The 24674-nt window shown below is 41.4% G+C and overlaps 1 protein-coding gene across 2 annotated transcripts in view; it reads right to left on the bottom strand.

Annotated features, from left to right (window-relative positions):
- NUAK1 (NUAK family kinase 1) overlaps window positions 1-24674 on the bottom strand; it is a 51196-nt gene that overhangs the window by 10388 nt on the left and 16134 nt on the right. For both annotated transcript variants that reach the window (XM_026117955.2, XM_026117954.2), the window contains 3 exons: window positions 14928-15048; window positions 3923-4074; window positions 2585-2650 (listed from right to left, as the gene is read on the bottom strand). In XM_026117955.2, coding sequence (XP_025973740.2) covers window positions 2585-2650; window positions 3923-4074; window positions 14928-15048 — 339 coding nt within the window. The remainder of the gene's footprint in view (window positions 1-2584; window positions 2651-3922; window positions 4075-14927; window positions 15049-24674) is intronic.

The following is a 24674-nucleotide window of genomic DNA, read 5'->3' as shown; positions in this document are numbered from 1 at the left end:
TTCCACTGACTATTTGAAGCCAACCATCCATACCAAACCCTAAATTGCATATTTCTCTTTTTGTGCCTGAATAAACTATATATAAATACTTTCAGAATCAGGACCTGATAGATTTACTCAACTGCAAATAGTTTGCAGCTCCATATGTGTTTCCTTGCCAACAGTTATTGTTTAGTGAAACAAAGAAAAAGTGGGAAATAAAATTCTATATAAGTAACACAGAAACCACAATAACACATTCAAAGCTTCAGTATCAAAGCAGACAGTGTCAGTATGTCTAACATCAAGTACTCAGCACCGATCTTAGTCATGTGGTAGGAAAGGTGAAAAAAAGAAATACAACATAAAAAGTCATCTCTTGAAGTAATCCTGATTTTAGTGCTATTGCTAGTCAGATGTATGAAATACAAACCGCCTCCCAAGCTCAGTCTATCAGCTTTGTTAGACCCTTTGGGGAAATAGTTATCAGGAGACAGCAAGACAGCTTGCAGCCCCCTGTATGCATATATCCATGCCCAGGCATTCTTGCCCATTCATAGGCACGCCTTGCAGTTCGCCGTAACGGAGAAAAGTGACTGAGAATAGTAACTGAGAAAAGGCTGGAAACAGGCAAAATACCTACATGGCAACTTAAACAGACCTCGGTTCAGGAAAGGCGAACCTTCAAGAAAAAGATGAGTTCAAATTATTGGAGGGGATGTGTGGAGTTGCACCTAACAGAATTTCTTCATGTGTTTCCTGAGTACCGCATTTACTTCAAACGACTGCAGCAGTACTTAAAATACTTAGGACCAAGTTGGAAAAGCTTGGTCCCTCTGAGGTCACCGAGAGAATACTGTTTTTAATGGGATGGACATGGACACGAGTCCAGACCGCTGGCTGCAAAAAAAGCCTGGCTCTTCCTTGCAACAGCCAACAGGTGAGTGAAGAGCGTGTGTGCTGGAGCCCTCTAACATTTTTTCCTTTCGCGTGTCCATCTTTCCCCAGTAGTGCCAGTCACTACGACAGCCAAAATACACCTGTAGTTCTGAAGTCCCTTGGTCATCTAAATGGTCTGGATATAAACACAAAGCTAACTGTCCCTGCCCCTTCCTCCCGCTCTCCCCAGCACAAAGATTAGGCTCTCATAAAAAAGACACAGGAGGAGGATTGAGTCTTTTGACAAAGAGCAGCTCCCTAGAGGCTTGGGAAAGTGATTGGTTTTGCATATGATGACTACACTTCTGAGGTCTGCACCACCACAGTTAGCAAATTCCCCAAATTCTTCTTTTCTCTCAAGAATACTCTGATTAGCTGGGAAGATAGTTTGGTGCGTAATGTGGAAAGAAAGGTCATCCTGCCTGCGGAAGTCTGTTTCGTATACAATGTCCTATAAAGGCAACTTTTTGTTTTCAGCACTGCTGAAAACAGTTGAGACTACTGCAACTAGTGATACTTTTGGAACAGAAGTGGAGAGGTTCATTCTAACACTGGATCTTAACAGCAAAATGTCCAAGCATTGCATAGGATGTGTCTTCTGCAAAAGCCTATTTTTAGAGACCACATATTTACGTGTCTTTAATCCACTGGTTGATCCAAGTTAGCTTCTGTCATCAGTTTTACACAGATAGCAGCTACCATATGTTACTTTCCATTTCCATTGCACATCAGCTTAAAATGAAGACAAACTCGCCAGCGTAAAACCCAAAAAGCAGCGCATGCAGCCTTGTGACTTTCAGTGGAGACCAAATCAAAATCCAGGCTGTTTAGAAGCCTGGCTACAGAGACAGTTCCTTCATTGCTTTGCTTTGATAAATAAGCAAGGAGGCCCCGGAGTCGGCAGAAACTTCACCATCCCTCCCTGTGCTTGTTTGTCTATAGATCAGCGCACCCAGCCACTCACTCATCTAGCTGCCCAGGCAAGAACAAAGTTGAAAGTGAAACAGGTTCAGCCACCTGGAAACTTCACTAATCTCTGCATTATTTATCTTTGTGCTACAGCTATTAGGAAAAAAAGACGAAAAAGGGAAAAAAGGTCATTCTCATCCTTTCACTGGGGAGAAATGACATGGAAATGACATCACTGCCATCACTACCCAAAGTATACGTTTGTGTCTGGACTTCCAAGGCCATTTCCTAACGAAGCACATGTGCTTTACTAGGTTTATTTTGAAACTCTATTTGCTTATTTTCCAGACATGATCAAAAGGACATTCAGAGTGTTCTGTAGGAGGCACTTAAACCCTGTAGATCAGGAGAGTTTTTCCTAGCCTTGGCAACAGCCAGCAACAATACCATTTGTAAAATTACCCCGATTGCACAAAATGCCTTGCTGTTTTCTACTGATAAATAGATAGATTGCTTCATGAATTATGGCCCTAGGGTGGCAGGACAGGGTCTTCTCCCCCAGATTACACAAAGCTTCATTTGGTGTTTACGCCTAGTCACAAGTGGTGCTCTTTCCCCAAGCTCCAAACCCTTGAGTCTCTTGCCAGATGCTGTTGCTTAGTAGCTGTTGCCATAACACTGGTTCTTCTAATACCTTGGATAAAAGTGTTACAAAATATGCAATTCCATTCAGAGAAGCTGAGAGAACGAATCCTACCTTAATGTTAAAACTGTCATCAAGAAGGATGTTTTCCAATTTTAGGTCCCTGTGGACAACACCATTCTGAAATAAGGAGGAAAAAACAGGGGAGAGAAGATAAGAAAATATTGAACAAATTAAAGGTGAACTGGCAGGGTGGTCTTTGCATCTACATTTCAGGGCTGATTTCACTGTCATAACACTCACGGCCCAGTGACTAGTGACAGGAGATGTATTAGTCACTTGGTGTGTGGTTAAGAGAAGAATGACTGGAATCTGTCCTCCCACAAAGCCTGTAAAACAGCGGGGGGATTCTTTTCGGAACTTAATTCCAACTCGTATCCTACCCCCACTGTGTGAAAGCAATATATTCTTCCCAGGCACCAGAAAACAATATCTGTCAATGACGTTAGTCCTTACAAAAGCTCTTGTTTCTCCAGTGTGCAGCCGCTTGGATCAAGGGAGTTATAATCCTAAAAGACTGTAAATGTTAGGGATGGAAACTCACAAGCTGGGTTTAGGTCAGAGCCTTCTTTAAAGAAATTTGGAAAAAATTAACTGTGCAGAGAAGGCCACTGTAGCTTTTCAGCACTGTGCAATGAGGACTTCACAAACCTCCCTCACTTATCAGAATTCAAGCAGTGATTAAAACATTTGAGAATTGAAATAAGAAATTGTTAACTGCTCATTGCCTTTAGCTGCATGCAAGTCTGTCTCTATGCAATTGGTTCATAAGCAAGGATAAAAGGTCCATGAAGATAACCAGTCGGTTACTTGTTTTTAATTGCGTAAATTGTCATTCTAGTGGGTGCTGTGAGGGTTGAAGACAATAGCAAAGGATATCTTTCTCATGCTCCTACTACATCTGGAGAGTTACTTTTGCACATGTGGAGTGAGTACATGCTAGAATTTGAACAGTTATACCTTTCTCTGGAATTTTCTTTTATATATTTTATCTAAAGTTGAACACTTGCATATTCAAATTGCAAACTATCATTTATTTGAATGTATCATAAGCACTAATGTTCTAGAAGTACTATGGGGTGCCTTTTTTGTTAATGTCAATCATTTTGTTATGTCAGGAGACTAACTTTCAAAGCAAAAATGGGATGTAGGTCTAGTGTAAGGGAGTTGCTGGTATATGCCATAGCACAGCAAAATATATTGGTCTTGAAAAGCAAGCAGTGAACTCCTGTCAGCAATTTGACTCAAGATCTCCTGTTGTACTGATACAATCGCATGCTGTCATACTTAATAATGAATGAATGCTGTTGCCTCAGTCATGCTTTCAAACATGTAAGACACTATACAGTGTTCAAACAAACAGCCTTTTTTAATATCAAATCCTTTGCTCACCTTGTGGCAGTAATGTACAGCAGAGACTATCTGTCGAAAGAAGTGTCTTGTCTCTCTCTCACTCAACCGCCGCCTCTCACTGATGTAATCATACAACTCTCCTTTACTTGCATACTCCATGATGATCACAATCTTATCTTTATTTTCAAACACTGCACAAGTTAAAAAAGAAAATAAAAAAGAAAACAGTTGATCTAGTACATTTAAAAATTGACACTTCAGAGGCAGAAAAGGAATTAGGATGACTGAACACATCCCATGTCATCACTGCAGCCTAGAGAGATGTACTACCAACCCCATCAAAAAAGGCAAGTTCCAAAGCTAATCTTTTCCGGAAGAAGATTACCCCTTTCAAGATCAAGAGAAGGAAGTTGCGACTACCTTCACTTTCACGTGGCTAGATGAAAGAAGGACTTTGCCACTATAACATGGGGTCACAGGGTGGTAAAGTCAACTTGATCATAATGGGGTGAGGTGGGCTTTTGTGCCAGCAATGCCTGCGTTTGAACCCTGGCTCCGATTGTCTATTACCAGTAGTCCTCTTGGGGCTATACGTATCAGAAGGTATCACATCATTTGAAAAGTGTTAATAAAAGAGATAACAACCTCTATCTTCACGGACTGGCTGATACAGAATAGTCATTTGGCTGATCCAGAATGACTGCTGGTTTGCTTTCGCCTTCCCTCAGAAACCAAAAGAATTGATGCTTGTGTCCTTCTTGGGCATAACTCTGTGTGAGAGCGTGGTGGGCACTGACACCAGAGTGAGCCAGGGCTGCAACCTGAATCCAAAGGCTGGCATCCAATCTCTTGTCAGCATGGCTCTGCACCCTATCTCGTGCACCTAACCCATCCTTTAACTCAGTTATCTCCTCACAGCGTAGGGTACTTACCAGATTGGGTGCCTCTGCCTCATGTTTCCTTGCATGCCATAGGTATGTCTTTTGACACTTGCACAGAGCCAACAGCAATGCGCAGCTCTGACGTAAAGAGCGCAAGGCACATTCATTTAATACACGTCATAACTTGACTGTTCCTTCGGGGCTCTGGGTACTTTGTGCCACATGCTGTCAAGGACTCTACTGGAAGTTGCAGATAACTAAACACTTAAGCTAGTAAAACAGGCTGCGAGTAGTCTCAGATTGCCATAATGCACTGGCTGCTAAATATTATTTTTCCTTTCTGACACTGAAAATTCTCTGCAACTCACTGGGAAGTTCCTGCACCTGCCATAAATAAACACTGTTCACATTAAAATATAGAGATTTTCTTTCTCTTTTTTTCTATGGCAGCAGCCTGCTGAAGCCAGGTCGCACTGGCAACAACGCTTCTGCAAATTAATGAGATTATAGAGGTTATTACAAACGGATGCTAGTTTTAACCAGCCATACTGGAGCGATGCCTTCCAATATCTCTTTAGCACACCTCAGCCAGTAGTCCTTAGTGTTTAAAAAGAAAGAAAGAACACTTTAGCTTTTGCAGTGAAATGCAAAGCCGCCCCTCTCAACACAGAGATATTTGCTGCTCGCAGGCTTTGTCTCATGTCCTCTCACACCTTGTTGCTCCATTCTACAAGCCAAAGCCTCCGCAGTTCCCTCTGACACCCCTGAACCCCAGCCAAACAGCTCTGATAAAAGGGAGAGTGAAAAGCCAGATAAAATTGGCCGCTTACTCGTCTGCTGGCCTTACTGTACCCTGAAGCATAGACTCCTGCCAGTGATTACATCCTATGTGCATCCTCATTAACAATAAACTTCGGAAACTGGAAGAGTTGTCTCTGGATGGATTATATTTACAGTATCCTCTCCAAGAATGATAGATTGATATTCCCTGGGAAAAACTGAACATACCCTGTGTCATGTACAGAAGTGATGTGTTACCAGTGCAGCAGTAATGTGCATACTCTCATGTCTAAGCTTGGAAAGGGTTGCGAACTACAGAGTTGCTTAGAAAGGGAAAAAGAAGTAGTTTCATTAAGCTGAGACAAATCGCTAAAAATGTTTTTATTCAAGAGATTTAATTAAAAAAAAAAGCAGCTGATTTAATGAGTTAGGGATTATTGCATCATTCATGGATAAGAAAACTAGCCATACTGATCTCAATGGTATCTCACAGGAGCACATACTCCAAGCGATACCAGGCAAGGACCATCCTGTGCTCAGGAGGACATTTGCTTTTCCCTGATCAGGGAAAGGGGGTCCTCAACCCTTCCCAACACCATGTCCTGACTGCTGGTGCCCTAGAAAGTGTTTACTGTTGCATATGAGAATGACATTCTCCTACAACAGGGCATTTTTCCAGTGCATGTTTTTCTTCAAGTTTTGCCTTCATTGCTCAGTCAGGTGAGTCTCCTCAAATCATCCTTGATATTCCAAATTGTTATATTCTGATATCAAATTTCTCTGGACTACAATGTGCCATATCAATAACAGTCCTGATCAAGAAATATTTTCCTACATGTATACAGAAATGAAGCAGGGAGCACTTGGTTGAAGGAACATGCATTTAAAGATATTTCCCATTTCAAATGCTCTTTTATGGCCCTCGAGCAAACTCAGATAATTCATACTCTAAAGATTGAATTTAGGAAATGATAAATCACTGTTCTGAATTTTGAACTTTTTTCACAAAAATACAATAGAATCAACGAGAATACAAGCACCTCAGTACAGACATGTCCTCTTTCTTTGTGAGGTAGCATTGTGACAAGGACACTACCCTTGGATAGATACCCTAAATAACTCTACACAGGTAGCCTCAGTATAATCATAGCTGAATGATTACAGAATTGAACACCCATCCAACTCTTCACCAAGGAAAAACGGTGGAGGGAGAATCTTTCTTTTCAAAGAGGTGGGAGGAATTCAGAAATTAGGAATGAGAGGACACCCATCCAATTAGCTGAATTTCATGAGAAGGTGTGTGGCTACTTTTCTCCTGAAAGGGAACTGAACAGTGGACAAAAATGCTTTAAATGGGAGCTGCCACCGAAGGAGTAGGGAGTGGAAAGGCAATAGGATGCCAGACAGGTTTCATACAGACACTTCTAGATTTCCCTTCTGAGCACAGTATGTAGTTTTATAACCATATGCTCCAAGAAAGCATTGTGGCCAGTGGTTGGGGGAAGAGAGGAGGGCATTCATTAAAGGCTGGATTTACTTACTGCAAATAATAATGAGGTAATAAATATACTGCCCTGTTAACACCTGGGTTGTAACCTGCAGGCTGATGACGGACGGATTGCCTCTATATAGCTTCTGGGACTGCTTGGTTCACTCTTTGTTTTCATTGCATATGATTTATTATCTGCCATCCTAGTGCATATTCATACCGCAACTCGCTTCCATCTAGAAGCACGCCTGAGCCCTGGCTGCAGCCACCGATTACAGAGCAGCATGATTTAGGCAGGATATCACACTCCAGGAATGCTCCACAGCTTGCTAGTGGTGGGACGTCATAAAAGTCTGCCTTCAACAGATCTCAACCCCTGATTAAGGTCAAGGGAATGAGGGACGTTATTTATAAGAAAGGTGGGGCTGCTCTTGCTTCTTTCAAAGCATCAGTACTCTGCAAACAGAGCTGACCAAATAAAATAAATGGAGAACTGCCAGCATCAACACCCAGCCAGGTGGTAGGAGGAGAGATGCTCTGTCAATCAAAAATCAAAAGCTGAGGGTTGCCTAGATATGAGACAGGCTCCACATATTAGAGGAGAAAGCAACAGAAGAAATACTTGCTCCAAGCTGTGTGTCACACCGCCTGTGTTTACTTCGTGCCACTCTGCAAGCTGCATTATGCTAAGAGAGCTGCAGCAGGACCTTGGTGCGGTGGGAGGGAAGCTGTACCACCTGAGCTGTAGTGTTCAAGTGGTGTAATGCAGTGGTTGCAGTATGTTAGTACTCCTTTTCAGACAGGATGAAAGACTGACTTCTGAGACTGCTACACTTCCACCTGACCCTTGATGAGGAGGGAGGGACAGCACGTGAAGGCACATCAGAAATTGGGGAACAGGGAGCAGTAACAGGACGTACCACAGGGTATGAGGAATAACGTGACTGTATCCCCAGGACATGAGCAAGAGTACCGTGTTAATGTATGAAGACATGGCTCAAGGCATCGCAGAAAAAGAGTATTTTCCCATGGGCTATGAACTTGCTTCAAATCTCTGTCCATCCCAAAGAGCCTTAGCAGAAGCTAAGAACAGGGCTTTGCAAAATCAGTAAAGGGCGCTTAAGTTCCAGTGGTCAAGTAAAAATTTCTTACAGCTTTCCTTTAATTTCTCCCCTTAACTGTAACATGATTTGTTTATTTAAAGAAACAGATAATTGAAACCAAATCTGTTTGGCTTCAGAGCTCATTGAAGAACACAAATGTGAAACTGGGAAGGAACTTAACTTCTTGCTACCAAAGACATATCTGAGACAAAGTACATCTTGTAACATCAACAATCAATCTCTTTCACAGTCTGTTCTACTACGGTAATAATTTTTGGATATAATCTCTCCACTTATCTATATTTAGAGGCCATGAAATGATGAGCTCAGTTTCTATCTACAGCTTTACATATTCCAAATAGCAGTGGTAGTGTAGAGACCTCTCTTTCATCAGCACTCTTCTTTTCAACTCTGTTGCTAAATTCTTCCCATTAGCTACACAGGAGTCAGCTCCGCTGAAACTCCACAGGACAAATTTCACACTGGATGAACATATTCAGTATTTGTCTTAAATGCTCCTGAAGATGAAATTTAGGCCAAAGTGTTGAAAACACACAGAGACATGGTGCAAAGATCAATCAGAAAGATTTCATGGTACATTGGACATCCCTCTATTAGCATAGTTCACTTTGGACTCATTTACCATCAAATTTAAAAGGCAAAATGAAATTCTTGTTCCCTTCCTCCAAGCACACAGGATGCTAAAGGCAGACTGAGGGCGGGGGGGTGGGGGGGGTGGATTTTTTTTTCCCCTCAATGGACGACCTCCTCGTGGGCTGATTCCATTTGGTTTACATGTAACCCTGGGGTAAGAATTTTAGTTTGTTAGTTTAAGAGGGGTGGCCAATCTCTTTGCATTGGAACCATTTGAATTCTCCTCATGCCTTTGCTCTCTATCAGAGCAATCTCCTAAATTAGTTCCAGTATGTTGACATTCCTTCCATCTGGTGTCTTTCCATTCAGCGGTATTTTTATTACTCTCCTAACAGCCGCAGACAGAAGTACCTTTCCATTGCTACAAAATGCTCTTTTATTAAAGGTCAGCCAAATCAAAAGAACAAGCAAGTTTGTTTTTAATTTTAGAGATGCAGACTAGAATAATCTTTTCATTCAGAAAAGTCATGTATGACCCAATTACCTCACTTGTGTAATAATGCACAAATTACTCCTCAAAAAGATATCTGAATGCTGAAAAGCATTTTTTTATGTTAGAATTTCAGTCCTATGCTTCTTCTGTGTTCATAAATACTTGGAAAGCTTTGTAGCCCCTTAATGTCAAGATACTTCAGAACCGTATTTTTTGTAATTTTATTTAGCATTATTATTCATTTATGACTGTTTTTAAATAGAGCATACAGCAGGCATGAAAATGTCAAGCAGGTTTTCTCCCTCCAATGTCCAATTTAGTAAACCACTTGTGTGCATATGCTCACAATTATGCATACGCTTAATTACAAGTTAGCGAGGTACAAAGTATATGTTTTAAAGTCAAGCATGTGCTAAATTGCTTTCTTGAATGATGGCCTTATTCAGTTCTGTTCTTAAATTAAAGGAATGCAGTTAAGATCCTGCAATAATCATTTTAAATCAGACAGCATGCTAGAATTAATCCCCAGTGAGGAGATTAAACCAAAATGAGAACCATTATCCTTGCCAATTTTGTTTCTCAGAGAATGAGGATACACAGATTTTGATGGTCTACTATTTAAAAAGGAAAAATGAGACTTGCTAATTCAGCCACAATACTACATGTTACACTAATTGCCTTTTGTTTCAGCAAAGAATACAAGAGCTAATTCCCCTTTTATTTTTAATTATGATTACAAACTGCTGAGGAACCTCAAACAAGCAAACATTTACATTGCAGTGGGAGGCCTGTTTAAGTGAAGGGATGGAAACAAATTTTATCATTGCTTGGAATCATGTAGACATCTGAACTGAGCTTGCCAGTGTCCTCACACATTTGGGTTCATACCATGTCAGAAGAAGAATTGTTTAGGGGATCGTCCTGAATGAAAGGAAATTCATAAAGGTGGCGTATGGTAACTAAAGAGTTAAGTTTGTTTATACTTGTTTCATTACTCTCAGCAGACTCTAGAAATACTACTTTATGTTCTTGTTATCAACTGAAAACAATGGAGCTAACACCCTCTAAGGTCAAAAACTTACATAATTAGAGGAAGCCAATTAGAAATGCAGTTAAATAGTGTCACTGCTGAAATACTTTCTTTTGGCTAAACGTCAAAAAGTCATTCCAGCTTTCCAACTTTCATCATTCTTGTTAAAAGCCCAGTCCTTCGTGTGACATTGCAAGGGACTTTTAGTGACCTTTTCAGGTGTTTTGTACACAGAAGGGATCGCACAATTAGGCACTAAACTTTGTTTTGATTATGTCTGAAAAATACAAGATAGCAAAGGTTGGCACTGCCTTGACAGTATTGTTAGCCTGAGACACATAACTTAAGTGCTGCACTTAGCCAGACTGTTATACACACACAAAAATCTCTAGAGTTAGCAAACCACAATTTCAGTCTTGAGCTGCCTGGCTCATCCGAGGATATGCGCTGCAGCTGACGTGCTGGCAGTACTTGCCGGAGGCAGCACTGCTGTGGGGAGGCGGGTTGCAAGCAGTGGCTCAGGACAGCGCACCTTGCCAGCTGCTACCCAGGCACTCGTGTGCCCTTTTTTTGCAATGTGGCTGCTTTCACTCACAACACGGCGAGCTGGCAGACAAGAATCAAACAATACTGCATTGACGACAGGCCTGTGTGCATCTGAAATGTCAAATGTTGATTTTCTTTTTGTTTCACAGAAGTATGTTTTGGAGTGTAAGAGTGAACACGCATCTCGCAAGTAAAATTAGTATAGCGTAATACTGCACATCCACTGTTATATACTGTCAGGTTTTCTTTAATTGTCTTTGGGCTTCAAAAGTATGAGCGCTGAAATAAATTCCTGATTAACCAAAACATGTGAACTAGCTCAAGTCACTCTGTACTTATAGATACATGATGGAGAATCTGTGTGTTCTTTTTTTTTAATTTCTTTTTCCTATGAATTCCAAAAGTGCAACCTACAAAAATAAGAAGTCCCTTTTACATGGGAAGTTCATTTTTAGAGCTTTGCTGTTGTAAAGAGTCCAGCAGAGTGCTGAGCAGCCTGGCCCCAATCCAGCAAAGCACTTAAGCACGTGCTTTCCTTTAGTTACTTGTTCCTGTTAATGCCATCACCTTTCATGGGCACTGAATTGTGATCCTAATATTTATTAATTCATCAGAGAATATCTTCATTAAACTACTTCTACAAACCTGTTAGCAAAAAAATCTGTTTATTTTGTAAGTGTATTTTGCAAATGGATGGACTTTTCTGTATGGTTACGCTGAAAAAGGCCAGCATAGGTCTTCCTATGCACAGAAACTCTCAGGCAGGCACTGTATTTCATACTACAAAGACACAAAAGCTCACCCCTGCAGGTCCCAAGCATAACTTTACTCTCATGATTGGTCCAACACATGTTTAAGTGTTTGCAGGATCAGGCCCTATGCTCTTCCCCTGGTTTAACTTTTATAAAGTATTGCCAGATGGGATAGAATTTGCACTCAGGCTACCCCTGGAAAAATATGTTAGCTCTCAAAGGCTTTATTATTGAATCCTGGAGTTTTCGTGAGGAAAAAGAAATAGGGTAAGGAGTGGGGGGGGGGGGGGCAGATGGGCAGACGAATGGACAGAGGCATTATTCTATAAATTAAAATTTATGCTCTGAAATCAGAACAGTTCTAGCAAAGCCAGCTTCATTTATCCAATCCCTTTCAAGGAGTTTAAAGTCATTTGAAAGAGCACTTCTCTTGCAGCCGCACTCAACAGATTGCCAATTACAGCCCTGCTGAGAAGATGGAATTCCTTTGGGCTCAGAATTGTATGTCTACCCTTGCAGTAATGGGCAAGATGTCTTCCTTTTGGTTAGGTTACAAAAAATATCATTAAACTGGAAAGCTTTGTATCCATACATTTGGATTTGCTCAGTAGCAAAAAAAAGATAAGCTTGTGTTTGCATCAAGTTGACAAATTCAGAGGTTAATTGCCTTTAACCAGGCAGGTCAAAAGGATACCTAAACAAGGATCCCACTTAAGGAAAACATGTTTGTAAATGCAATACAAAGAGCTTACAAAGATATTCGAGAGAGATGAAGCACTGCCCATGCTAGATAGACTCACTGCAACCTGGCACCTACAGCAAACACCGTCAGGAGTGTAATGGTAGTCTGAATACCTACATTAAAAAATAGTGAGAGATGAGAAAAATATCTGTGGGGCTACTCCAGTCTAAAAGTTAAGCATCTGATCTAAGTTAATTAGCTAGACTCCATCTATAGCCAACAGAGAGAGAGAAGCAGTTCCAGCATGTCATTTCTCCCTCCTATCTGGAAAGTCTGTCCCAGGAGAGAGCAAACCACCTTTTGCTGATGTTGATCTCTCTTGACTACAGAGGGAAACTAGACCTCTAATGTACACCAACTGCCTACATGTTGGATGACTTAAACCTGTTGAGATGAAGCCCACTCCTGAGGACTGAGTAACTTCAATATTTAGTGCCAGAGGAGAGCAATATCATCATTTTTTTATGCATCATTCCAGAGGAATGGCCACACATTCAAAATACAGCTTCAATAGGATACAAATATTTCAGTCATAAATGTAGTTCCACAGCTTCACCACAAGTACTTTTAGGCTTAAAATGAAGCACATGCTTAAGGGTCACTGAACTTACATCCTAATCTCTGGGCAGTATGTAACCTCACCTCTGGATTTGGCTGTGCATCCACACGTCTTCCCAGTACTAGAATATATATATACGTGACAATATTGGCTGCTAAAGGCAGAACATCAATTCTGACTGCCTGGAAAGACTTGATGAGCTATATAGCAGCTCTGCCTCTGTTATACATAATTCCTTGTTCCATTGGACTACTGTCAAACCAATAAGCTGACTTCTGCTGCTCATCCCTTCAGGCCATGAATTAAACATAAAGAGCCATGAAAGGCTGCTCTGCTTTCTAGATAACTATTGTGTTACAGTAAAAGAATAGCTTTTTCCTCAGAGATCATTCTAAAAGAAAACAAACCAGAAACAAAGCAGAACAAAAAGCTTCCCAGAAATTAGAGAAAAGCTGCCTCCAGGTCTGCCACTGCAAAGTGTTGCTGCTGGCTAATGGATCACAAAAGCACCAGGCTGCTGAAGTTCGTGGAAGGAAACAATGTCACTTGCCATCTGCACTTGCCCTACTGGAGACTGGATGAAACCTCCATTGCAAAACTTGACTGGTTGGGCTGTGGAAGCAATGCGCCTCCCTCCCCAGGGCTGGAGGGGAAAGTTTTGCTCCCACAGGATTTCACTGTCTGCTTCTTAAAAATTCTGTAATCTTTTTAACTTTTACAAATGTTTTAACTCAGTAAAAACTATATAAAGTAAGGATGAGAAGGACAATTGGTCAAATGACTGCAGCATGCTTAATCTTTTTTCTTTCTGAGTTCCCGTGCACATTTGAAATAATTTTTGTTCCATTTGCAACCCACATGCTGACACAGCATCCCTCCCCTTTTCTGTTCCCAGATCCTGTTTTGAGTTTATTCAATAAAAAGACAGATATTCTTCTCTTTTCAAGTAAAAGAACATGCTTTTGAATAACTCAATATGTGATACTGTAACAGTATTCCACGCCAGTTCTTGTTTTAATCAGTCATATCAAGTCTCAGAAACGAGCTGCCATATACATATCATCACCTTGTGCATTTACCTTATGGGTATGTAAATATGAAGGGCTAAATGCAGGCTGCCTCTTCTGCATATAAGGAAGGATGTGATCCCCTGAGATGAAGCCGTTAGGCTCACATCCTTCAGAGTCTCTGGAATTCACACCCGGTGTCCTCTGTGCAACTGAGAACCTAGCTGGGGCCCTGGGAGCAGACCTCTTGGCCAGCATCTTTTAGCACGTACCCAGCCTGAATATTTAGCTCTAGTTGGGATGTTACAGACTTAAGGAAGGAAGGAAGGAGGAGGAGGAGATTTTACTACATGGTGATATTCTATAAATATATAAACAAACAAACAAGCAAATAAATGAAGAATGTCTCTGGCTTCCTGCTCTTGTCTCCAAATTAGGGAGCAACTCTGGAGCCAGGAATTACCAGCTTCGCTGCCATGTCCCAGGAAGAAAGCAGTTAGAGAGCAAAGGCAGGATTAGGAAACAGGAATGCTAAGCCAGCAACCAGACTGACAGGAAATAGTACAGAGATGGATAGGAAGCAGATGCTCAGATTCATGTGAGAAAAGCAGCTATAACAGAACCAGCAAGACAAACAGGCAGGCAAGGAAGGACCAAAGACCTAGACCAAACAAGACTGCTCTTGTGACTGGTCTTAGTCCCATAAAATATATGAGGATCAGTTCTGGAGTTGGGGAACACAAGATGACATCAGGCTGGTGTGTGAGTGAGGGTGAAATTAAACTGAACTTTCCAGTGGGAGCAAGAAAATTAGATGGTACATGCAATACTTTCCCATCCTCCATGGATACAGCTCTTAAGTCACTTATAAACAAGTTCCTGCAGGCAAGGGCTTACACCATTGCGAAAGATTATGGTTTAGAAGGAAGGTAGTGCTCGAAACAATCTCTTTGGTAAAAGATGGGTTACATTAGGAGTAAGAGTTTGGTGCATGTTCTCAAGAAATACAAACATTAGGTCTGCAAGAACATAATAGAGCAGTTGGGGAAGAGAATCACATTCACTAACCTTCGTATATGGTGATGATATGAGGGTGGCTGAGGGATGACATGATCTCAATCTCCCGTCTGATGTGAACCATATCTTGTTCATCCTTAATTTTGTCCTTACGAATGGATTTTATTGCAACCTATAAATTCAGGAAATCAAGCATTACTCTTGGAACTGAACAGATGCACATAATCCATTAAGGAGAGTTCAAAAAACAAATACAGATGTTAGATGTTGGCAGAATGTGGAATGACCAAAACAAGGCTTTAAAATACAAACCTCCATGCCCCAGCTCCTTCATTTTATAGTAGTAAGTACACTCTCATTACAGTAATGGGTGACATGAAGTTTTAAGGTCTTTAGGTATTAGGGCTTCATTGAGGGGGAATGCAGGATTTTTGAAAAGGAGCTTTGTGTTAGCCTAAATCTTCTTCAGCTGACGTAAATGGTAACAATCCCCAAAGACTGATGGGAACAGCATTTGGTTAGACATGATTACATCTGACAATTTCAAACAGAAGCTTTGGAGACAACTTCTCTGAAGTAGAGTTAAGATCTCTGATGGAAAGCAGGCAGATGATCTTGGGTGATGATTACAAATTATTTGGCCATGTTTATAGAATGAGGACCACATTAATACAGGTTGCTCCACTGTTCTCTAAAGCAGGCTCAGGAGTCAGAAAAAATGATTCTTTGAAATTCACATCTAAACTCGTCCTCATATAAACCCTAGACTTTCATGTCCTGCAGAGCACTTATGCAATCACTGCAAAACCATATCCTTCCTGCATCCTTCCTCAATCAGCAACCTTTTTACAAGCACATCGTGTGACTGGGTATCTTTCCAAAAGGCAGGGTGGGAACAGAGGAAGTGATAGCTGAACTTGCAGTATAAATTCAAATTATAACAGCCCTTGTGAATGTGTGTATGTGTCGCCTGTGAAAAAAGAGCTTATCTGAACAACCCCATAAATAATTGCAGGGGTCAGATCATGCCCCACAAGAAATGCCCAACCCAACAAAGGAGAGGAGCTAGTGTGAGAGGTAATGCGCATTCTGAGTGGCAGCACAGCCTTCACTGTAATAAATATTTACCCTATTTTATTTGCGTAAGCCAGAGTTCAAGGAATAAATTACCAGCTAGTTTAAAATCAACAGTAAGCCTTTGAAAAACATCACTGACCTGCTGAGATGACCACCCTTTTATGAGTAAACAACACTTTTGTCATTCTCTGCAGCCAACTACTGTGGACCTCTCCTGGGAAAACATTTGTAAGTCTGTCATTTATGTGATTTCCCTGGTTCCTGCGCAAAAATAATTTCACTGCCTACTTCAGTAATTGCAAGTGGCATGACCAGTATTGTTTTCATTATATGATGTAGCATCAAGGATATTGAAGAAAGAAGGGGAAAACTTACAATATTATAAAATTGAAATGTACATAAACAGGAGCTAGTTTAAAGGATCAGGTTTCCTACAAAGGCTTCAACTCTGAAAAGCAACATTGTTCAAGAAAAACATTAAGCACATGCCCGATCCCCTTGAACTCCCAAAGATTTCAGCACATGCTTAAAATAAAGCACATGCTCAAGCGCTACCCTGCTTTGGGACCCATGCAGACAACAGAACCAAAAGCAGAGCATAAGGGACAAACATATTTGTATGTCAAAACCAAAACAATTCTTTTCTTCCTCTTGGCCCAAACATTTGGTATACAGATTTTAAAAGTAACAACATAGCTTTGTTCTTATCTACAGTGTACATATTTCTAGCAAAGGTAATACAACAGATCTTAATTGACTGAGTGATCAGGATAATCACCAAACAGTTCTAGAGATGGATAAAGCAGCTAACAGTACAGACAAAGTTGGATTTTTTTCCCCATCCCATGCTTGCACTGGGACAGGCTGTGAATGCAAATAAACCCTGTATACAAGAAGGATGTGGGTGGCTCTTGGAGCAGCATGTGCATTCCTGCAAGAAGTAAATATAGACATGGGTAAAAACACATTTTTTTATTAAAAGACAGCCTTGTACTTGGCTCTGAGGAAGAATTTAAGAAGGCTTTCATTGTCAAATATACAACGGGGAGCAAATTCTTCACCATTCACGGCTGGTAAAGTAATAACGGCATCCAGGAGGGCATGCCAGTCTCCCACTAACTTGATGCTGAGCTTCACAGACAGCATTTTTTGTAAGTCTATATATAATTACTGCAAATAGTCTCTCTGGAATAATTTTATGTGTGAAAACATTTTTTTAGATTAAAAAAATGCAAATATGATTCAAAGAGTGGCAGTGCTATAAATGTTGTAATATATGTTTGAATGTATCTTCAAATGCAAACAGATGTGTTGCCTGGGAACATATATTTCAAATGGGCCAGAGAGTTTCAAAAGTGATTAAGACACCTAGGAGTCTTAATTTATAAAGGCTATTTCTAAAAGTTTAAATGCATTTTGAAAATGGTACTTAAGCTCTCCTGAAAATGCTACTTCTCATCTTGAACTCCAAGACTTAAAATCTAGGAGGGGGATTTACCAACGTAGTTGAAGTACTTGGGATTTTGTTGGTGACACCCAAGGTCCAATACTTCCTCCCACCACAGAGAAAGAAAGATGTCAAATATACCACTGGGGTTTAATATTCAAGGCGCTAACAAACAGTTTGACTTCTCTTCTCTCCCTGCACTGCTTCAGACAGCAGTGACTGCCATTTAGAAACAGGGAGTGACAACCAGCAGGTAATGCCCCTTAACTGAGATACAGTAACTTGCCAGTATGAGCTTTCTGTATTGAAGGAAGACTCTAGACACTTGCACATAATAGTGTTTTATACATGCATAGCACATTACTACGCTCAAAGTGCAGTACAGCCATGAATTATTTAAAACTTAGGAGGCAAGTGGTGAAGCAGCACCATTCACTTTTGGAGATGGGGAAACTGAAACAGAAAGCTGATGTCATTCCTAAAGGAAACAAGGACAGTAGCATCTCAGAAATAGTTGTCTGCCTCTCCCTCCCAAACTTTTTTTGCCCTGCTCAGCAAATCATAGAATTATTAAAGGCTAGTTTCCAATATCTTTCCCCTGCTCAGTTGCTAATTTTTCCCCTCAAAAAGAGCTGCAGGGAAGTGAAAGGTGCATCTCTGTGGCTCAGACAGAATAAGGAGTCTTCCACTTCTAGGTTCAAATACAGCTCGATAAACATTTTTATCCTGCGACGTCTGCCTGGTGGCCTGCCCGTTCCTCTGCCTCGCTTCCCAGATGGACAGGTTCCCCATCGCAAATGCTATCAATAGCAAACAGCCTTGTGGGCGACCCTTACCCAAAGGCCGAGCAGTGAGTGATCACTGTCAGCAGACTTTCACTGGCAGAGGTGGCTTCCCAAAACGGGATTAGCAGAGCTGCAGAACAGTGCACAGCAGTTTATACTGGCATTCGTTTCAGCTCTTCCTCTGTAAGAGATTTCTGCCAGCCAAGTGTCTTTCGCCTGCATCAATCTACCTAGACTGTGTCAGCAGGGGTATGCGGGCTTAAGTCTATTGATTTGAAAGAATAATACAAACAAGAGTGCAGTCCGGTGCTTTTTTTTTAATATTTCACAGAAGCATTACATGTCAAGGTCACATTTTAGATATTTATTTATATAATAAATTCATTGTTTTCATCTCTTTGAGCAAAATAAGATCCCTGTCTGTTTGTTATGACATCAGCTTGTAAAACACGTCTCTCTTCTAAATAGTCTAAAAGATCAATAATAGAATTTCTTTTATGAACTGTATTTTACTCAGAAATATATTCTGGAAAAAAATATGTTCAGCATAGGCTTATGCTTTTAACACCAGACAGAGCTGGCTCCATTTTTCAAAACCTCACTTACAGGACTGGTGCCAGATACGGTACATGATGAACCTGAACAACTTAAGCCTAAGGAGAAATAATCTCAATTGAGAAAAACATTGTGAAAGAACTTGTTTGTTCATTCTTTGGGTCCTGTTCTTGCTTGCTTGCTTGCTCGCTTTCCTTGCTTTCTCTGAAAGCAACAGCTCCACTGTGTTCACCATGACAATTTATTAAGCATCACAGTATATGAATCAGCAGTAGGACAAACACAATATGCTTTTTTACATCAGCTACATTAACTACTCGAAATATTCCCATTCAAGAGCTGCAGAGAAAGTGCTATTAGTCACTCTAGTATTCTCAGAACACTGTACTTACACCTCTATCATACTCTCTGCCTGCACTTTACTGGTTTTAAGACTTAGATTATTTAATTACTGTATTTTTAGTAACTTTACTAGTAGAGCAATTTGTATTTTTTCCTAGCTTCTTGTCCTGATGAGAATTTCAGATAACTCCAAGGCCTTGCTTTCAGACAGAGTTACATATCAGATTCTTAATAATGAAATCTAAGGCCTCTTACCCCAGCAAAACAGGTTCAAGTTCACCCATAGTCCCTACAGACAAAGGATCCAGTCTGGCAAAGCACTTTAGCACATGCCTAACTTCACATATGTGAGCGGACCATTGACTTTTGTGGGATAGCTCACACACACAAAATTAAATATGTGCATAAGCATCAAGGTCACAGCTCAGAACTAGACCACGTGATGGTCCCTACGGGGATCGATACTGAATGATTTGATGGCCTTGATCTAGCTGCTAGAGTTTGCTGCCTACATGCATGCATGCCAGTACACGTACACGCTTTCCCAGTTAACACTAGGAGAACCCTTGTGAGATAGATACATATTAAACAAAGGTTTATATGGATAGACCATGTGGACTACCCCTTCAACGCTGAACTGGTCAGAATCAAATCACATTCGTCTGGTGGGTCTGAGGAAGATTCAACCCCATACCCTTCTCTCTCCAAGAAAGGGAAAGAGGTGTAACTAGCATAAATCCTGCACACCTTCCAGAACAGCTACATTCACTCCAAACATGAATGAAAATTAAAGCAAAACCATCTAGCAGTGGTTACCCACTCTCACGAAAATAAGCTTGACACTTCCAGTGGTAAGAGTTTGGAAGAGGGCTGCTTGCCCACTGACAAGAAAAGAAAATATGTCTCAAATCACAGACTCAGAATAGGAACTTGGGAGGTGAGAGGGTTCTGCAGGGCAGCCATCCCTGTAAGAGACCTGGAAATTAAACTTTCGGACAAGCAATAAGCCTGAAGCCTGAGAGCAAAAGAACAAAATGACTGTATCAAACTCCCTATCTGGCTGGAGGTAACCAACACCCTCGGTACTGCCTTGGCAACCCTGACGGTATTCTGGTCCCCCAGCTACACACAGGATTAGAGAGGGGAAAGGACCACAGGGAAGGACAGCACCAGAGACGGACCAAAGCACCTTCACCTGTGCTGCCAGTTTTGGCTCCAGCTTCAGCTCAAGAGCAGGCAGAGAGAACATCCTGTCCAAAATGTATGGTGCAGCAGAGAGAAAGTGGGGGCCGTGGTTCTCTACTATCGCCAGGCGTTTCCAGATGGCTCTGCAAGAGCACAGCTCCTGCTCAGCCATTGCTCTGCCGTCAATAAGCAGAAAGGAAAGAGGGAGCGCAATTTTTGGCTTCCTAACCCTCCATGAGTCAGCTTGCAGAGCTTGCTGGACAGGAAGCGTGGAGAAATAAGCTGCTCTCTTCAAGGCTGCAATAAATTACCTGTCTCCATTTGCTGGAAAGAGGATTTATACTTACTCTCTGAACTGGTGTAGAGAGATTATGAAGTATTTTCCAATACACTTCATGCTTCTTTGCTTTTCTTTGGTACAAATAACTTGAACTGAGCTATAAATACTTCAAAAACATGACAGTTGCAACGGTCTCTGCACATTCAGTTCTATCTGTACGAGAAATGTCTCTCCTCCTTCACAGGCTTCTAGGCTGCTGGGCAAAGCAAAATGGTTGGAATTTTCCTTTACAGAGGCAGATCAAGACCATCATGTACAGCAAAATATCTCAAACTTTAAACATCCATCAAAGGACACAGCAGCCAGCATGTGGCCATTTCCATACCAAAACTCTACGTCCACACAGTCATTGCTGGCATTGCGATTTCACCAGTGTAGCTGCATGGCTGAAGCATCACGGGATGAGCAACAAAATCATATTTTCATCAAAGCATAAAGTTATTTCTCTTGTTTTCAGGAATTTGGTTCACGTGTTTCTTTGTTTTAATGTAATGAACCTATGTCTTCCGCATGAGATGTGTGAATAGAAACAAAGGTAGAAATAGCCACACTGCATAAACCTACAGATTTTTAAAGTCAGCTAGTGCTGTAACCTAGACTGAGCACCTGGATGACACAAGCTAGGGACCCTGCCCCAGCAGTTTCTGCACGCAGCACATTCAGTTTCATCGAAAACAATCTTTCACTCTATTATCTATCAACGCTATTTTTAGGACCGTGTCTAGATATTAACAAACTGCTTTTTTCCACTGCGGGGGCTGTGAATTTTAAGCTGGTTCCAGCTCTTGTGCATACCAGTCATGCTCTGGAGCAAATTCCAACGGGTTATTGCAATGGTGCTCTGGAGCGCAGGGAAAACGACGTCAGGAAAGGGAATGCAGTCCCCCGAGATCCGGAAACCAACTCACTGTCACTGTGAGACATATCAGAAAAGCAGCTTAAAGCAAATTATTGGAAGCAATTTTCTTGCTGGGGTTGGGTTAAATATATATAAACCTCTACTTCCCTAAAGCTGTGAATTGAGGCCATCCCCACCCAGCAATGGGAAATGGGTGAGCCCAGCCAGTTTCACAGCTCTGTTTCCTTTCTTTGAGACTCCTAGGTGGGAAGTGCAATGGGGCAAGTGCCAACAAGGGTGGGGAGGTAAAGAATAGGTGGATCGAGTAGCAGGGGGGAAGAGAAGGGGAGAGCGGAGGATGTTTGGGGGTGGGGAGAGAAAGGGCACATTGTTCCTTCTCCACCTCCACGGAGCTTAGCAAGGAAGAATAAAGCCTGGCATTGTGTTAGGTTTTTTTAGGGGAGTCTCTGCCTACGGTTCTTGGCCCAGACATCATCAATGCAAGAGGAAAAGAAACAAAGCTCTGAAACTGGGTGGTCCCTGAGGTCCCTGCTATCGGATGATAAGGAAGAGGATGCTGATAACGCAGTTGCACTGAAATGGCACTGCCAGAGGCTGGGCAAGGAAAGGCAGGGGATGGGCTGAAAAAGTGCTGACCAGGTGTCTGGACCTTCCAGGTTGCGAATGGGAGCCATGGATATTTCTACAGGGAAGTCAAGCACCCAGAGGGTGCTGCAAGGCTACCCTCATGCAGACTTCTTCTCATAAGCCTCTTTCCCCCGTAAGTATTTCTTTACTGTGTTCCCTGAGGTGCAGGAAAAAGGCAATCTTGAGAATCCAATCCCAGGCCAAATTCAATAATAAACAGCAGCATGCAGACTGTGCAAGTCTAAGAACCAGCTTCTGCACAGTCATAGAAAACACTTCATGCACTGACTGAAAAGTTGGACAAAAGAGCATTGTGAGCCGATGCAAAGTTAGTGCCTGGCCTTGTGCATTTGGCTAACATGTCTCCAAGAGCTCTCTCTTTCGGAGAGAAAGAGTAAGGTCAGCACAATGCTATTGTTTTGGAGACTGTTACTTTTCAGATCCTGAAAGCCAGATCATCTCCATGGTGATACTGCCTGGGAGACAAGCATGCAGCAAAATCCTAATTAATTATTTATAAACAACCCAACTCTATTGTCTGGTAGGTTGGCAAACTACCTAATAATCAGGCAAGTTGCTCTAAGCAGTAAACGGTGCCATCTGCACCTAATAAGACCCTGCTGGCTTAAACCTCAGGGCTTCTGCACGTTTCTCTTTTCCACTGCATGCTTTTTCATGTCATTACATGGATGTTACCAAAGACAAAACGCTGTTGTTCAAAAGCCAGCAGCTGCATCTGCAAGCACATAAAGGGTGAGGGTGCAGGTGCCACAATGCACCAGTTGCTTTCAAGAGGCAAAGGTATCTTTCACAACTGCCTCATTCTATATGGCAAAAGCATATAGCAAACAGCAGGAGTTCTCTGCTTCATCTCTCTCTTCCAGTGTATCACCTAAAAAAGATTTTATTTCTGAAAACTGAAGCCACTACTGTATCATGACCTGTAGAGAAACTCACTCAAGGAACTAGACGTCTCAAGTCTATGTGATAAATGTTAAATCAAAATTTTATTTACATAAGCTGAGGCACAATGTGCCAGGGCTGCTGGTAAGAGCCAGGATACTTTTATCTCTATTTTAATCCTCCTTTTCCAACTGTGCTGCATGCAGTTGCTGTTACCATATCACAAATGGTGATTCAGCAAGTGAGGAGGAATTTATTAATCATAAACAACAGGCAAGGGGTTTATATCTTCTTTCTAGTTCCACCTTTATTCACAAAGAAAACTGCCTGTGGAACCAAGTTTTAATGAGCAGTGGAAGGTACCAGATTAACACATTTATGCTGTACATATACAAAGTGGGTGCCAGGAGGAACATGTACAACACCCTTCCTCCACTTCTTTCCTCACCCTGGCATACAGTGCCTGTTAACAAAATTTGTGTGCACATTTCCTGAGTAACTACTGCCTGACTGGAAAATTTATATCCCTTCATTGTTTGGTACCGGCTATCCTCAGCTGTGTATATGAAGCCTGGCTTATTTACCCCATGCATCCTCTGACAAATTTACCTGGCAGGCCTTTTTTCTTTTAATGCTGAGAAGCTTGGCCTTGATTCGTCCTTACTTCCAGATGGATCTGACAGCTCTGTAGTAATCATTTCAGGACTGAATTACCCTTAAGAGTAAAAATAAATTGTTCATCTGTTTTAGCAGAGATCTTCTGTCCAATAGCATTTAAAAATGTAGGTCAACAACACGGCTATTGATTTTTCATTTTGTGGTAGTGATTCTTCAAAACAGTGAGAAGAAGGGAGGGCTGCAGAATTCGAAAAGGAAGTCCATCCCTTTCTTTCTAGATTGTCAGTGGTTCCAGCCCAGATCAACTTAGCCATCATTTGATGACTTTTGAATTTTAGTGTTAACTGCATTCCCAAAGGACAAGAATGTACCCCTCAAACCAACACTTCTACTGATGTATGTCAGGACTCTACTGAAAAACACCTTTCTCTTTCCAAAACAGAAATTTTTAGCATGGCATTAATGAAGTCCCAAGTTGTAGAAATGTTCAGTTTTAGAAGAAAGATCTTGCAGGTCATCACTACTCTCTGTAATAACAAAGTGTCTCCCATGGTGCTAAATCAAGTTCCCTCCTCTCACCCCTTCCCACTGTCCCAAAGGCATGCTACTGCATGGCTACATCCACTTCAATCTTGCATGATATACACTGAAACAAATTTGCCCTGGTAGCAGCAAAGGTTACAAAGGATCTGCTGAAAAGCAGGGATCTGACAAGATAGGGTTCCTGGCAAAAAGATCAAGAGTACTTACTTTTTTCCTAATTTACTTCTAAATGAAGTGGAAAGAAACCTGGAACTACTGGCCAGACCTGTCTGAATATCCAAGATGCAATATCTAGTACTTTAAAATATTCATAACCTAGTCTGCAAAAAAAAACCAGTCTAATGATCTAAGCCTGAAGAAGGACTAAAGAAGAGAGAAAAAAATGGCCAAGTTGAAGTTTTGGGGTTGTCACTCACAGATTGATGGAACACCATCTATATTCCAGAGTCTAATAACACACAAATATCCCATCCAACTACCTTCAAGCTTTCAAGGGAAGTTCATGTCTTGGCACATT

Source organism: Dromaius novaehollandiae, chromosome 1 (genome assembly GCF_036370855.1).
Source record: "Dromaius novaehollandiae isolate bDroNov1 chromosome 1, bDroNov1.hap1, whole genome shotgun sequence".
In the NCBI taxonomy this organism is placed as follows: domain Eukaryota; kingdom Metazoa; phylum Chordata; class Aves; order Casuariiformes; family Dromaiidae; genus Dromaius; species Dromaius novaehollandiae.
Note: the sequence above shows the minus strand (reverse complement) of the source record. Positions and strands in the feature narration are given on the sequence as shown.